Genomic DNA, 15549 nt, shown 5'->3' with positions numbered 1-15549 from the left:
AAAAAAAAAAAAAAAAAAAAAAAAAAAAAAAAAAAAAAAGGAGCTGTATTAATTAAATAAATGAATAAAAAAGGAAGAAAGAAAACAAAAGTAAAAGTAGGACACAAAGAAGTAGGTCAGTGAAAGGAACCAGAGAGGCCAGTTGAACACTGAAGAATCTACAGGATCTAATAGGGTAGGGGAATTTTGTTCTTAGTTCTCAGTTTGGAATAACTAGTTCCTAGTTTTGACTGAAAAGACATGTACTTTACAAAAACTTGGAAGGCAGATAATCTGGTTTCCCAGCCTGGGGACTTCTTGGGTGCTGCCAAGTTATTTTTTTCTTCCACCAAATCTGGTAGAATCTCCGTGGAGACTATTTCATTGGTCATGCAAACAACTAAACTCATCTTACTGTACACATTAAATATGTGTCTTTTTGTGTATTAATTTTAGCTCATTAAAGCTGTTACTTAAAAAAACCTTTGCTTTTGTTGGAAGTATTAGTATTTGTCCTACTTTTTAATAATAGAAATATAATTCCTTTCTTGTCAAATTTCAAACTTTCCTGTCACAACTAGCTAGTTCCTTAGAATCTATACATTTGTGTCCTCTCTGTTCTTCATTTTTAAACTTTTATTTGCTTCTCCTCCTCATCTAACTTTCAACTTTACTAGTAATCTTGTGATTTCTTGTGCAATCTCCTCCAAATTCTTAAGGTGGTTGTGTTTGCTAATGTTTCCCTAGAACATTCCCTTGAATCAAGAATAATTAAGAATAAAGAATGCTTTCTTTGATGAATCTCAAAAATACAATTTTCAAAAACATTGTGAATGAATTTAATTGAGAACTAAACATGACAGCCCATTTCCCTTCAGTATTTTCAAGCATTCGTGTATTTTGAAAATAAGGAAACATTTTTGTGTATCTCCTCTACTAGAATCAGTGAACTACTGTGAGTCAGTATGTTTGTTAAGAGCAAACACAGTCCTTCTATGTGTCTGGCAAAATACATTTCTGGCTAATGAATAAACATATCCTCCAACCTGAATAAGAGTAGGTCTCCCCGCTAGGACTGAATAAACACTATTCCTTAAACAGCAAAGGTGCAAATCAGTGTGTCTTCAATGAGGAGCAAAAACAACAAGCCACAATTTCTCCCCGGTACTGCCATTCAATCTGAGAAGTTGTGTTCAAAAGTGAAGAAGAGGAGTGTTGAGTTTAGGTGGATCCAGCATGTGGTATCCACTCAAAGCTCATGAATGCAGATCCAGCATGTGCCCTGCCTCCGCTGTTTCTCACAGATCAGTCATCTTCAAGACATAAAAGCTGCTTTCTAAACACTCTCATTCATCTTTTTAGTATCTGAAACAAATGATTTTATTAGTACTTAAAGATTTTTTAAAAAATAATAAAGGCTATGATTGCAACAGAGTTGCTTTTCCTCTGCCGGCTGCATCCATTGTCCTTGAGACAAATACAGAGAGATCACCTCTAGGGTCCAGAACGCTGGGTTCTACTCACAATTTGGCCACTGACTAGCTGGTCCCTCCTGGTTTCAGTTACTTTTCTGCAAAAGAATCTGGGGTTCATCATGTGGCACAGATGGCTCTCTGTCACCTAAGCACATGGGTAGAGGACATTTCTCAATGCCCTCTGCACTTTTAGGTGGTCATATGAGTTCCTCCAGGAACACCACCCTTGTCCCGCACACCCTCCTGTGCTCTCTCTGTCCTCAGTCCCCAGATGGCTGCAGTGGGGAACTAGGTCCTGGAAGAGGAAAGGTCACAGGATGGAAGAAACCTGGGTCTCTGAAGGACTGTGTGGAGTAGACACATTCCAATCCACACTAGACTGTAATGTCAGAAATAAAGTTTTGGCTTAAGATTTAAACCAAACTTCAAACTCAAAGCCAAAGAGATTCAGGCAATAGTGTATAAACTAGCAGTTCTAAGAATGTTTCATAAAGTTCCTCATTTCTCTGAAATTTTAAAATCTACTATTTTTCAAGGGTCAAACTCTACCTCCCCAACGTTTTATCTCCTAAATAAGTGTTTAGAGAAAATTTCTAAAAATATTATTGATAATTACAGAATATTACAGCTAGGTTAAAGTTTATATACTCAAGTTTCTTCACCTAATGAGGAATGCATTTAGTAGAAAGAAAGAGAGAGAGAAAGGAAAAAAAAGAAAGGAAGAAAAAATGGAAGGAAGAAAGGAGAAGAAAGAAAAAACTAAACAGAAGGAAGAAAACCAAAAAAAAAAGCTATGCTTTATTATTGTGTATACAGATGTGTACATGTATGATCTTTCTATTCACTTCCTGAAGATTCCTAATTACAGAAGTGAGAATAGTAAAACTTAAATGTTAGTGACAAATATTTTGGTGAGTGTCTTATGGCTCCCTTTTAGTCTCAAGTCACTGATTCCCTTTGAATTAATGTTGGATTAAGCCAGCAGGCCTCCATGCTCTAAGGAGATTTTTAGCAAACTCTTAGGTCAATTGAATGTCTCAAGACACCTTCAAAGGGAACCATATCAGGAAGCACAGCCTGGGGCTGCTTGCACAGGATCTGGCTGACCAGGCAGTGAGCATCAGAGGCACTGAAAGATCACAAGACCGGCTCAAAGAGTTCTTACCTTAGAAATTTGTGTAGATACTGGCGGCTGCAGGGAGACCAGGAGAAGACTCCATTGCGTCCTGCCAACGTAGGGGACATGATGTTGCCCTCGGACTTTTTGCACATGTTCCCTTCTCCATCATGAATCATGCCAAAGCTATGAGAGAGAGAGAGATGTTTCTTTCAGAAAAAAAAAAACAGTTTAAATTATCTAATATCCTCTAACAATTACAAGTCAAGACTGTGAGACTCCCTCACCTCCGTATGCTAGGCAGGCAAAAATAAAAGCCACAACAGCCAATTGGTTGAGAATATTCATGTGTTCAAAGACAGTTTCTGAAGAACGGACCATCCACCAAATTGCCTGAGAGTGTGCACCGATATCAAAGCAGAGCAAATGTCCAGATGCCTGAGTTCTGAATGGGGTGGAGGAACTTGGGATCTTCTTGATTAAGCTAACACTGCTCTATGTTGCTTCTTTTTCTTCACACTCTTTTCTGCTCAGCAGGATTATTAGAGTTTCCATGGGTATTTGTTGGAACTATAGATGCCAGACTTCTACCCAGGAACTGTTGACTCAGAAAAGAGAGATCCAGGTGTTTGAGCTTTCCAAACAAGCGCCCCAGGTGAATCTGATGCTCACTGCAATTTGGGAACTACAAACAGCTGCTGCAACTCACCTGGGCTGACATTCTGTCTCTAGCCCCACCTGGGGATGTTCCAGCTCAAACTATTAGGCCTGCACTACTGGAGGCTGTGATGGGTGGGCAGCACTTGACCTGCATCCCTCTATCTGGAGAGAGTAGCTCCACGGAAACCCAACAGATGACTATGGCTGAATGTATTTGTGGGTGTCGTTTGAAGCAGCACAGGTTACTTTTATGTGAAAACCACAGCACTTTGGAGACCCACACCTGGCTCAGAGTACAGGTACATCTCAAGCTACAGCAGCTATAGGAACCCTTAATAGGGGCCATCAGAGGTGTTCAGAGCCCACGATGCCAATCAACACTCACTTAATAACACCTGAGAAAATGGAGCCGTGCACCTGGGAGAATCACATTTTCCAGGGCTGCTACCTCCCTCACCAGCAAATCTGCTTCTTCTTCTTAACCTGTGAAAGCTGTAGGAGGGCCCTGAGTGCACTCAAGGATCATTTCAATGATCCCATTTTCAATTATCCTAGAAGAACACAGCCTACTTCCTTGGGAGCTGTTATGACTCCAAAGACCTCCCATTAAGGGAAATACATTCTGGCAGAGCTAAGCCACTATTGCCATTAATGTCTGGCACCTAGCCATTGTATGGATTCCCTGAGCACAGGGTCCCATTGGTAAGATGCAGAGAAAAGGAGGAAGGCAAGAGAGAGGGAAAGCAAAGAAGGACATGGTGGTTTCTAGTTGTGGGGGACATTATGCTGCCAAGAATTCCATAAGGAGTGCACAGAAGGCAGCAGGGACAGGAAGACACCAATGTAGGGGAAAGTCAGCTCCAAATGGTGTCAAGAGAATCTGTACTTGTCTATTTAACTGCATTGTTTAGAGCTATTTAGTAATATATTACTAGAAAATATAGTAATCAACATTTATAAGCACTCACCATTTTACAGCTGTTATGGTAGGCCTGTAACCTATATTCTAATTTAAAACTCAACACAGTTCTATAAGGTGGCTTTAATATAAAGACAGCAAGACTGAGGACTGGAGAGAGACTTCATCCAGGGTTGCAGAGTCAAGGCTGAAGCCTGGACACTTTGGTGTCAGGGCCTAGCCAGGATTCATGTAATAGTGTAACCTGAACGTGATTGAAGACTGTATCCAAGGAAATCTGGCGTGCAAACACTGCTGAATTTCTGCAAAATTCCTGATCAGTACCAAGGATGATGTAGATGTAGTCATTTTAGCCTCCACCCATTCTCTGAAGTTCTATTAAAGGCAATTAATCAAGGCCAGAGGGACCACATGGCAGAGGAAATGTGTCATGGCTGTGAAAAAGATTCAGGCTGAAATCCCAAATAGGAGGCTGCCTTAGGGAGAAAAGGGGGAACACAAAATACCAAACTACCCTTCCCTGTCTGGCCCTTGAGCTGCTAATGAAGAAGACACATTATGGTCCAGAAATTGCCCTCGAGAAATTTGCTACCGCGTCTACCTTTCTTTCTAAGGAATTCAAAATCTACAATGTCCCAAGTCTGAGGAAATCTTGGCCTTCAACTTTTACATCTGAAGTATTTTCAATGATTTTTTTTCTAGTATCAAGTCTCAAATTCTGACACATCAACATCTGAGAGATATACAGCACAATGTAGCTACCCAAGCCTGCAGTGGTATAGTTCTAATTTTGTAGGTTGAGGGTTAGGACCTGGCATTTGGGCATATTCTAACACATCCCCAGGTGATTCTGATGTCCACCAAAATCTTAGCACCACTATTTCACAATTTGTGTCTCTAATCAGTACAATGCCCACATTTGTAATGCAATGAATGCCAGCAGATCAGCATAAAAGTATCACACAGTGATTGCATTTAATACCAACATTAATAAAGTCACAGAAGAATGAATAGAATACATTTTGAAGATAAGGTTGCTATTTGGCAACCAAGAAATATAACTATATTCAAATGATGCAGACCAGAGAATGTAACTTGCTCCTGTGCACCACAGTACTTTAAAATGGTTACCATCCCATTTGCTAAAATCATAAATATATTTTATCTTTTTCTCCCTTACTAGTTCATAAGTTTCTAAAAGACAGAGACTCCTCTTATCTAACCCACTGCCAGTGAACTTGATGATACATAACAGGTCTCTATTCATGTTTGTTGAGTGAAGAAATGACAACCTTTCCAGCCATAACATACCCAGACATAAACCTAATTTCAGATTAAATTGAATTTGGGAATTATATTTCAATGTCATGCTTTTATTGTCTTCTACAATATTTTTGAGTGATTCAATTACTAATGGGAAGTATTTGTTTATTATTAATGACATACTGAGAATGCTGAACAGCCAACCAAGTGTTCATAGAAGCTGTATCACTTATTTCAGGCTGTTCAGGCAGTAGTGGTTAAGGACATGAGACATTCTTTAAAGGAACCATGGGCCAATGTTATCTGGATGGCAAAGTCTACTCTTGGCATAACGATGGCAACCACAGGTAGGACTGAACTGCCCCGAGCCCTGACGCAGGCTTCATGCAGGCATGTGGAGAAGCACAGCTCATCCTCCATGACAGGCAGAAGGCTGAGCTGAAGACAGCAGTTGCAGGGAACTGAGGGACATGGTCAGGGAAGATAATGGGAGAGAGCATGGGCTGTGGAGGTGGAGGGACCTCAGTCAGGGTCTTGGCTCTGTCATTCATAAGCTGCTTGATATTGGGCAAATTACTTGACCCCTTCCAAGCCTCAGTTTCGTCATACATAAAACGGGATAGTAAAACCTTCCTAATGAACTGTACAGAATGCCTGGGACTGTGCACATCACAAAGAAAATTCAAAACTTCTATTCCCTTCTATGATCCAAATGGGGCCTTGGTCAAGTCACATAACACCTAAGTGCCATTCATGGTGGGTATGCGTGTGTGCATGCATGTGTATGGGAAGGTCTGGCCAAATGTCAACGGATTTCAAATACTTGTTGGACACAGAAACAGAAAAGAAATCCTAAGAGGAAAGACAACCGATGTAATCGGTAGGAACTGATGCGCTGACCTACCACAGCTCCCCAGAGAACAGCCTGACAATCCCCAGTGCAGATGATGGTTAGAGGGGCTGGCTTTCTCCAATATTCTTCAAGTCTTTAAAAATCACCCTGTGCCTCCCATGTGCACTGGAAGATGCCCCAGACTGATGACAGAGCGCAGCCACAAACGGGGTGGAGGCACATGTCATCATCAAATACTGAAAAGGGCATCGCTAGTGACTGTGGGTGAGCTGAATGGTATTTTCAAGTTAACTAGTAGTGACACCAATAGTGACACCAATGCTGCTTTTTTTGTTTTGTTTTTGAGATGGGGTCTGTCTCTGTCACCCAGGCTAGTGTGTGGTGGTGTGATCTCAGCTCACTGCAACTTCCACCTCCCAAGTTCAAGCAATTCTCTGCCTCAGTCTCCCAAGTAGCTGGGATTACAGGCACCTGCTACCACACCTGGCTAATTTTTGTATTTTTTAGTAGAGATGGGGTTTCACCATCTTGGCCAGGCTGGTCTTGAACTCCTGACATCATGATCCACCCACCTTGGCCTCCCAAAGTGCTGGGATTCACAGGAGAGACCACCGTGCCCAGCCCAGTGCTACTTCTTTTAAGAAGGCCTCCCTGATCGTCCCTGTGTGGTCTCTTGTAATACCAACAACTCTCATTACTTGATCTCTTGCGTGGCATATCTATTTAATCTTTTCTCTTAAACTTTCAAAGGGCATAGATCACAAGTCTTTTTATAGACTCCTACACAATGCCTTGCTCTCAGAATGCAAACTGTGCCCAATGACTGGGTCCATAAACTAGGGAAAATGCAAGAGACAGACCGATGAATAATGAATACTTTTGAACACAGTTAACACATTTGTTTTAATAGCACCTTAATGGTCTCAAATGATAATGCAACTTAGCTATTTAAGCCTATTTTATATAAGTGGAATGTACAGCTCAAATAATGCAACCTAAATTACACTTGCATATATGAACTATGGAGCAAATAGTGCTCTATTGATTTTGCAGATGGGAAACCTAGGTGAGAGCTGTTAAGGGGTCACTCCCTGGTCACTACCAGGCTGTGGTAGCACTGTGCTGATCCAGAATCTGAATCCCAGAGCACCACCCATCAAATGACATGACTTCCCTTAGCAAATGGGAATTTTTCAGATAGATTCATGCACAGATGACATATTCTCCCAAAGGCGCAGTTCAGCCCTTGGCGTATCTGTGCCAGTGCTTCAGCACCTGCATTACCAAACCACATGTCCTGTGTCAAGTGATTTAACATAATCAGAAAACTCTCCTTGTACCACCAGCTTAATACAAATCCTGATTCAATCCCTTGTACTACAGGAGAATACATATCTCAGTTTTGGTTCCAGTCTCTGCTCCTCTCTTTCCAACACAAATCCAAACACCTGTTCTTGGTAATTTCTATTTTTAGATCACATTCCCCAGAATAAACTACATGACATTTTGAGATTAAAAAACAAATGGAATTTAGGAGGACAGATTGGATGGACACTAACTAAAATCTTTGAGTTAAAGATTAGAAACCTATGGCTTGCAGGCATGCAAAAGTACTCCTCCATCCCAAATAATGTCTTCTGAATACCAACAGCACTGAAAAAGTAAAGTTTACCTTTGAAGTGGGATGTTTTACATGTTTTTTACAGTAAAAGTCATCATAAATACAAAATTGCTTTTTAATTCTTGAATTACAGAACTCAAAAATTTGATTCTGCTTGGAGCTCATTGATAAAAGCAGACTGCTGATGCTCTGATGTTTGCTCCATGCATCAAACTTATCATTCCCTCTTCCAAAAATTAAACTCACTAAATAAATGAACTGAACAAATGTGTTTATCTTCAGTTCAGTTCAACTAAGATACACGGAGTTTTATCATTGAGTCTTACACATCAAAGCTTTCTCATTTGAAGCGGTGGTCACAGCTAACAATTCATTTGAAATGTTTACTCCTCACTTGTTGCTTGCTCATGCCCTGCATCACTCATTCCCCTACTCCATTCATACACATTTGCTGAATATTCCACACAGTCTCCCCTAAGTTAGTGAGGGCAACAGAGGGACTGTCCCCAGTGGTCTCCATGGTTTGAGCTGTATGTGAAATTGTTCGGCGAATTTTACAAAAAGTGCTCCACAAAGAGCAGATATTACTATTATCATTACCATTACTACTGTTACTATTATTACCAATTATTTTGGCATTTAGCACACGATAAATACAATATATTTCCTATTTTCTCAATATGGTTATAAGGGTTTTCGCTGACAAGCTCCAGGTTCTCTGTTTCAGAGAACTTGAAGAAGTCAGGTGTTCAAGAAAGATCTGATACTTTCTGGCAGTTAATCCTATATTAGCAACCGGACTCTCCTTCATCCACATGTAGGGTTTATTTTTATTTTTTTTTTATAAAGGGTCTCATTCTGTCACCTGGGCTGGAGTAGAGTGGTGCAATCTCAACTGACTGCAGCCTCGACTTCCTGGGCTCAGGAGATTCTCCCACCTCAGCCTCCCAAGTAGCTGGGACTACAGATGCACACTACCATGCCTGGCTAATTTTTAAAATTTATTGTAGAAATGGGGTCTTACTATGTTGCCCAGACTGGTCTTGAACTCCTGGGCTCAAGTGATCCTCCCACCTCAGCCTTCCGAAGTGCTGAGTTTACAGGCGTGAGCCACCGTGCCCAACTGAGCTGCTTTCTTTATTCACATCTAGGTTCTGACCTTCCAGGAAAAAACATTATTTTCCTTGTTTGGAGAAAATCTTTTTCCAACTACATCCAATTTGAGTGAGGAAAGGAAATAGTAATAACTGACTTCTAAGAAAAATAAATGCCAACAATGATACTTGTTTGGCACTGAAGACCAACTGAGGGCCTTGTGTTGGATGCCTCACGTTTAACTTAGCTAAGTTCACCACCTGCAATGACTGGCACTGCCAATGCCCATATCTCAACTGCTTATCGAACGTTCACTGGCTCAGCCCTCAGTGACTTAAATATTTCTTGCCTTGATTGTTTAATTAAATTCAGGTATGGTTCAGAGGACAGCAAGAGCCTCATGTTGTTACAATAATGAGGGTTTTTGAAGTTTTAACTCTAGCAGACTATTAAAAATACAACTATGATTCAGCTGAAAGCTTTATAAAGTGAAGGTGTAATTTTCTAAGCAATGAAATAGTCAATCATTACCTGCAATGATGAAGGGATCAGTAATAAGATATGAAGCTTCATTTTTCAGGTCATCAGTTTGCACACAGCCAAAGCGCGCAGAACCTTCGCATTAAACACAAGCACATGTGTATACACATGCACACATACACGTACACACACACACACACACGCACACACACTGCTTTGAACAAGTCTGAGGCCTCAGTCCATTTTCCAATAATGGATAAGTTAGCTTTGCAAAACCACAAATCACAAACACTTGCCTTGCTTTTCCTTTTGCCAATAAAATCAGGTTGAAATTTTAAAAAAATAAAAACTTATAATTCCTGGTTGTAAATTTTCTAGGAGAAATTTCAAGTATTGTTTCAGCATAGCAGGAAAATATTTGCATTCCAGCTGGTGGTTCTGGTATTAATCAGGGTGATTGCAGGAAGTCCCCAGCTGCTTGGGCAAGTGGGCCCTTGAATTTTTTATTTAATAGACGGCACTTCAAGGTAAAGCAACTCACAGAATTCTTAGCCCCAGAAATTGTATTAAGAATAATAGTTTCCACAAATAATTGCTAGAAATTGTTCACTCTACAATTGTAAGCATTTTATGTAAGGTGAAAACACTACTGACCCACTGACCATTGCTGAGGCCACCAACCCAGGACTGGCCTCTGCGTTGAGCCCCCAGGCTCATGGGGCTCCCTGAGACTTTTATTTCAGAACCATTAATGGTGCAGTCAGAGGTGGAGTAACAGAGGCAAATCAGTTCCTAGAGGCCTGCCCGATCTTTGGGCAGTTTGGAAGCAGTACCCATGCTTCTAAACTCTGCTTGGAGTACCAATGAAAAATAGCATCTCTATAAATTGTAAATATATACACACACACACACACACACATACAAGAACACAAACACGAGGGTAACAGCAGGAAGCAATGGGAGGGTTGACACTGTTCTTCATCATTTAGAGTCCCCTGTTAGCAGCTAACCACGGAATGAGATCAGCCCACCAGACCAAGTTCAAAACACAGGACAGAGGAATAGGGGCAGATACAGCTATCCTCAATCTTAGGCATAGGTGTACACAGGAGTGTCAGAGAAAGACCCAGGGACATGGAAACTTGTACATTGCTGTGGCTTTAAAATGTGCATAGCCTAAGCAACATGGTGAAACCCTATTTCTCCAGAAATTACAAAAATTAGCCAAGCATGGTGGTGCATGCCTGTAGTTCCATCTACTTGCAAGGTTGAGGTGGGAGGATTGCTTGAGCCCAGGAAGCAGATATTGCAATGAGTTGAGGTCATGCCACTACACTCCAGGCTGATTGACAGAGTGAACCTGTCTCAAAATAAGTAAACAAATAAAAATAAAATTTGCATGATGTGGCACATAGAAACAGAAATCCTAAGTGACAGCATTTTATAACTGTCAATGTCATTCTCATTGGATATATGTGAATTCCCTTCATGGACTTGACGTGATAAGTCAATATTTCTATGGAAACTATCCAGTAAGGAAAACACTTGGGACGTCATCCTCCCATGGAGATGCACTTACTTGTGTCCAGACTCATGGGCAATGGTGAAGGCCAGTCCAAGACCTGTATCTTCATTAATAGTGCAGCTGCGATATTTACTACACATTCCACTTATGGGTGCAAATCCTATGAAGGACAAAGATCAAAAGAATACAGAGCAGTGTTGTAATAAAATAAAGCATGGTATATTTATTTTCTTCCCCTTAGTGAAATTTAGTTCTTGTGTTCATATGGGGAAATATGTAATGGGAAACACTTAGATAACCATATAAAGGGCATTTGATAACGTAGGGGAAGGGATTCCATTCCAGGGAGCCCAAGGACTCTCTGTATTGTGGAACGCAATTCATGGTTCTATGTAATGTTCCTGGTGCAGGCTCTAACTGGGGCAAAATAGAGAGGGGAATCTATTGCAGATGGAGGAAAGTCTTCGCCTTATTCTAAACATCTAAACATCTATGTTCCCAAAAGGCCAAGTGAAAAAGTGCTGTAGAGAACGGGTGTGCTGGGAGGTCCCCAAGACCACCCCCAGCTTTAATGATTCACATCTGTCATAATGAGCATTTGTCACACTCACAGTTATTGCTTAATATTGCAAAAGGATACAGGGAAATATCAGCCAAGGGAAAACACATGGGCAGAAGTCAGGGGGAAAACAGGCACACACGTCTAGGGGTCCTTTCCCCGCAGAGTCACACAGGATGTGCTCTCTTCCTCAGCAAAGCGTAGTGATAGCGACGGTGAATGTTGTCCATCAGCATCACTCATCAGAAACTCAGGGTCCAGGGTTTTCTCTGGGAGCTGGTCACGTAGGCACCCACTGCCTAAAGTGTGCCAAAATTCTAGACCATCAGAAGGAAACCACACTGTACACACAACGTAGGCACAGTGAGCCACTTGTTGGAGGTAGGGCAGTAGGAGCCATCCTACAACCTGAGTTCTTGCACGCCAGTCAAGAGCCAACTGGGTAAGCAGACCTGTCTAAGGACAAGCAGCCAGGACACCACGTTAACTTGTTTTTGCACAATAAGACTAACTGCTGTTAAATTGGGTTTTATCTGAAAGTTTTAAAAATAAAACCCCTTCCTCCCTAAGAACTTGGGAAGAAATGGAGAGTTAGAAGAAATGTTCAGCAGAGTCCTGGTCAGTAGCACAGTGTTTCACACAGACCATCTGGAAAAAACCCAAAGTGCTGCCTCTAAGTCACACCCAGCCCTGTAAATGTCTAAAACACTGCTAAGATTGAGATACAGACAGAGAAGTGAAAAAAACAGGAAATAAAATATGGTCGTAGTAACTCCACAAATACACATCAATGTACTATTTCCACTAGATAATGAGAAAGCCTTCGATCTATCCACCCCATTCTCACAAACAGTAGAAGAAACAGAAAAAATATATATATTTATTATGTTAGAAGAGATAGGAACTCTGAAATCTGTGAGAGACATTCACTTGTTCAATAATCTCTCTTGATGAATGCAAACATACATCTGTTTGGATAAAGTTTGTACAGGGAAGTGAGTCTTTACAAGTTCACTAAGAAGCCGCTACTGCTTATTAACAAGGAACAAGGGCAAAAATACTCAACACTCTGTGCCACAGCCAGGGGTGCACATTCCACACATGGTCCTCACACTCTGCTGGAGGTTCTCACCCAAAGTGTCACAGGGCTCATTCTTCCACGAACATATATCCAGGCCAGTCAGTAAGATAGCGTGGTCATGACGAGTCCCATCTTTCCCCATCAATCCAGACTGCCACTGGCAGAAGCTACTTAAGGTGTGGTCTGCGTGATGACTTATCACCAGCCCTGGCTGTGCAAGAGACAAGGACCAAAGACCCCATGATAATGGAGAGAAAACATGTTATAATGCATTGCCATCACAGCAAACTATCATTGACCTGGATTTCAAATACATGGCTGGATCTGGATGGCATCTAAGTTAATGCATGTATTTTATGTATTCTATAAAACCTGTACAGATCCAGTGTACACATTTATGGACGTTTCTCTAGTTCCATACATAAACAATTGATTTGTATCTGGCCGATCCTGAATGCATGTTCAATGACCCAAGAAAGATTACTTCTGTGCATGAACTTTTTGTATTCAAAAATCTTTAAAAAATACTTTTCAAAATTAAGTAAAGCCACAGAATCATTTACACCTGCCTTTGCACATACATACACAAAAACACATCTAGACAGCAATATGTTTATCTCATAACCAAATTAAGCAAGTGGGATTTCCAATAAATAAGTCTTTTAATATTTATTATTACAGTGTTCAATGAAATATCTTTTCTACAAAGGCAGTATATTTCTGAGAGGAGGTAGGTCAATTGGTAAAGCTTTATTTCTGGAAAATAAACTGCAACTAAAAGGAGACTTTGCAAGCCATGTTCAACCTGCTCTGTCTCTATCAAGTTCGGATAACGCAACAATGAAGTAACAGGGTGTAGAACATTGGAACTCTTGGGAATGGAAGAATTTGAGACACAGAAGAACATGCATCAGACCAGTCTCCACCAAGTTTTTTGAATCTTATTCACCAGCATGCTCTAGTTTCCTATGACTGGTCAGACAACACCAGGTTTAATTACCTCAACTTCAGGACACTGGTTGTTTAAAGCTTTCACTGTTAGAATGTCATATTGAAAGTTTTGTCTCTCAGTCACTGAATATGTTTTCTGCTGAAATGTTTATTTTGTTTTTCCAGAAAGTCAAATATACCCAAGTTAAATGCTACACATAAACACGGGGGCATGCCTTGCATTCTTTACCGGGTGATTTCCAGGAAAACTGCATTAATTAAAGTTAACACAGGTGTACGATCAAACGATAACCTCGCTTATTCTTTGCAGCTTGGATGAATTCCAAGGTGAAAATGTTTTAATACAAGGAATAATTAACCTGTCACCTGAGAAGCCCGGCATGTTCAGCAGCCCCCTGCCCAACTGCGCACTCACACAAAAGACAATGAGGTCGTATCTTCCCTGACTAGTCAGACTAGAAATAGCCCGTCCACACACGCCCCCACCCTGCACAGAAAAAGAGCAGCATCCCAGAACTTTAACATCGAAGGCATCTTAGATCTTATGAATGATCTCAGGTTTCATCTAAAACATTCTTTGTTTTATAAATAAGAAAACTGTGGCTAAAAGGAGACTCTGAAAATGTCAGCAAGGGTGGAGCTGAGGCTGGGCACTTGGCTCCTGTCCAGCACCCACTCTCCTTCGCCCAGTCAATGATTAGCTTGGGGAAAAATGGAAGTGAGAGGCTTTTGTGCCTAAAATGCCTCCCTATTACTTATACCGCGAGGTGTTCATGTCCATCCTCACTGTGAAGGGACCACCTGTACGCATTTACGGGGGTCACAAATGAAGGCAAAGGATCTTTAACCCACTGCTACCAAGATCCAGTGTAATCTGGGTTTTTGCATGCAGTGAGGGAAACGCACTTGAGAGTCCATAGAAATCTTTTTTTATTTTATTTTATTTTATTTTTTTTTGAGACGGAGTCTCGCTCTGTCGCCCAGGCTGGAGTGCAGTGACCAGATCTCAGCTCACTGCAAGCTCCGCCTCCTGGGTTTATGCCATTCTCCTGCCTCAGCCTCCCGAGTAGCTGGGACTACAGGCGCCCACCATCTCGCCCGGCTAGTTTTTTGTATTTAGTAGAGACAGGGTTTCACTGGGTTAGCCAGGATGGTCTCGATCTCCTGATCTCGTGAAGAAATCTTAATAAGAATAAAAATCTCAGACTGCAAATGGTGAGGGTTAATTGCTGGGAGATAGTCGAATAAAGCGACACAGGGCCACACAGTACAATGTAACTTCAAGACCACAAAACATTTATGCTCTTCTAGCAAGAAGCAGAAAGGGCGCATTCCCACTGGCATCCTGAAAGCTCATGATGGCTAAGATACATTTTGTGCTGTGTATTCGTAGTGTGTGTCCCACCTATATGCTGAAGGCAGCTTTTACACGCCATTTTCTTACAGGCCAATTAAAGGATAATTTCTTACCACTTCTGCACCAAAAAACCCCACAAAAACTCCAAAAAAAGTTTAAAAGAATTGAAAAGACACTCATTTGCAGTAAAACACAAAATATTAAATACTTTTTGCCCTCGAGAGAGAAGAACCCATAGAACAATTATATTAAAGAAAATGCATTATTTTGCATTTACTTTTCTGGGAGTAGAAAGAGTAGATAGTTTCAAAGATAAACTACCTGTTCATCCTCTAGAAGAATCAGACCTACAATTGCAATGTTGATGTTTCCTCCTATTGTTCCATCTTTGAATAAAGCAGATACCTGAAAAAGACAGGAAATCCATGTTAGCCCCATAAATGGCATTTCCCCCCCTACTTACTACTAGTGGGCCTAGAATCCAACATCCTAGTTCTTCAGTGACAGAGCAATGTTAATTTTCTTGTATTTTAGGCAGACAGCTATATTAATCATATCCCTGTAAAAAGCCGAAGCTTCAGGTGGGAGTGGGGTCCACCTCTTACTGTCAAACA

At 41.0% G+C, this 15549-nt stretch overlaps 1 protein-coding gene across 1 annotated transcript in view; it reads right to left on the bottom strand.

Moving 5' to 3' along the window:
- Positions 1-15549, bottom strand: part of LOC108522363 (A disintegrin and metalloproteinase with thrombospondin motifs 16) — a 110430-nt gene that overhangs the window by 44870 nt on the left and 50011 nt on the right. Inside the window, exons 6-9 of the mRNA XM_017862513.1 lie at positions 15257-15340; positions 12679-12838; positions 11042-11147; positions 2620-2757 (exon numbers count right to left, since the gene is read on the bottom strand). Of these exons, the coding sequence (XP_017718002.1) occupies positions 2620-2757; positions 11042-11147; positions 12679-12838; positions 15257-15340 (488 nt within the window). The remainder of the gene's footprint in view (positions 1-2619; positions 2758-11041; positions 11148-12678; positions 12839-15256; positions 15341-15549) is intronic.

The sequence above is a fragment of the Rhinopithecus bieti genome, unplaced genomic scaffold, assembly GCF_001698545.2.
Source record: "Rhinopithecus bieti isolate Rb0 unplaced genomic scaffold, ASM169854v2 scaffold_64799, whole genome shotgun sequence".
NCBI classification, from domain to species: Eukaryota; Metazoa; Chordata; class Mammalia; order Primates; family Cercopithecidae; genus Rhinopithecus; species Rhinopithecus bieti.
The sequence above is the reverse complement of the archived record's forward strand: the minus strand, read 5'-3'. Positions and strand labels throughout refer to the sequence as shown.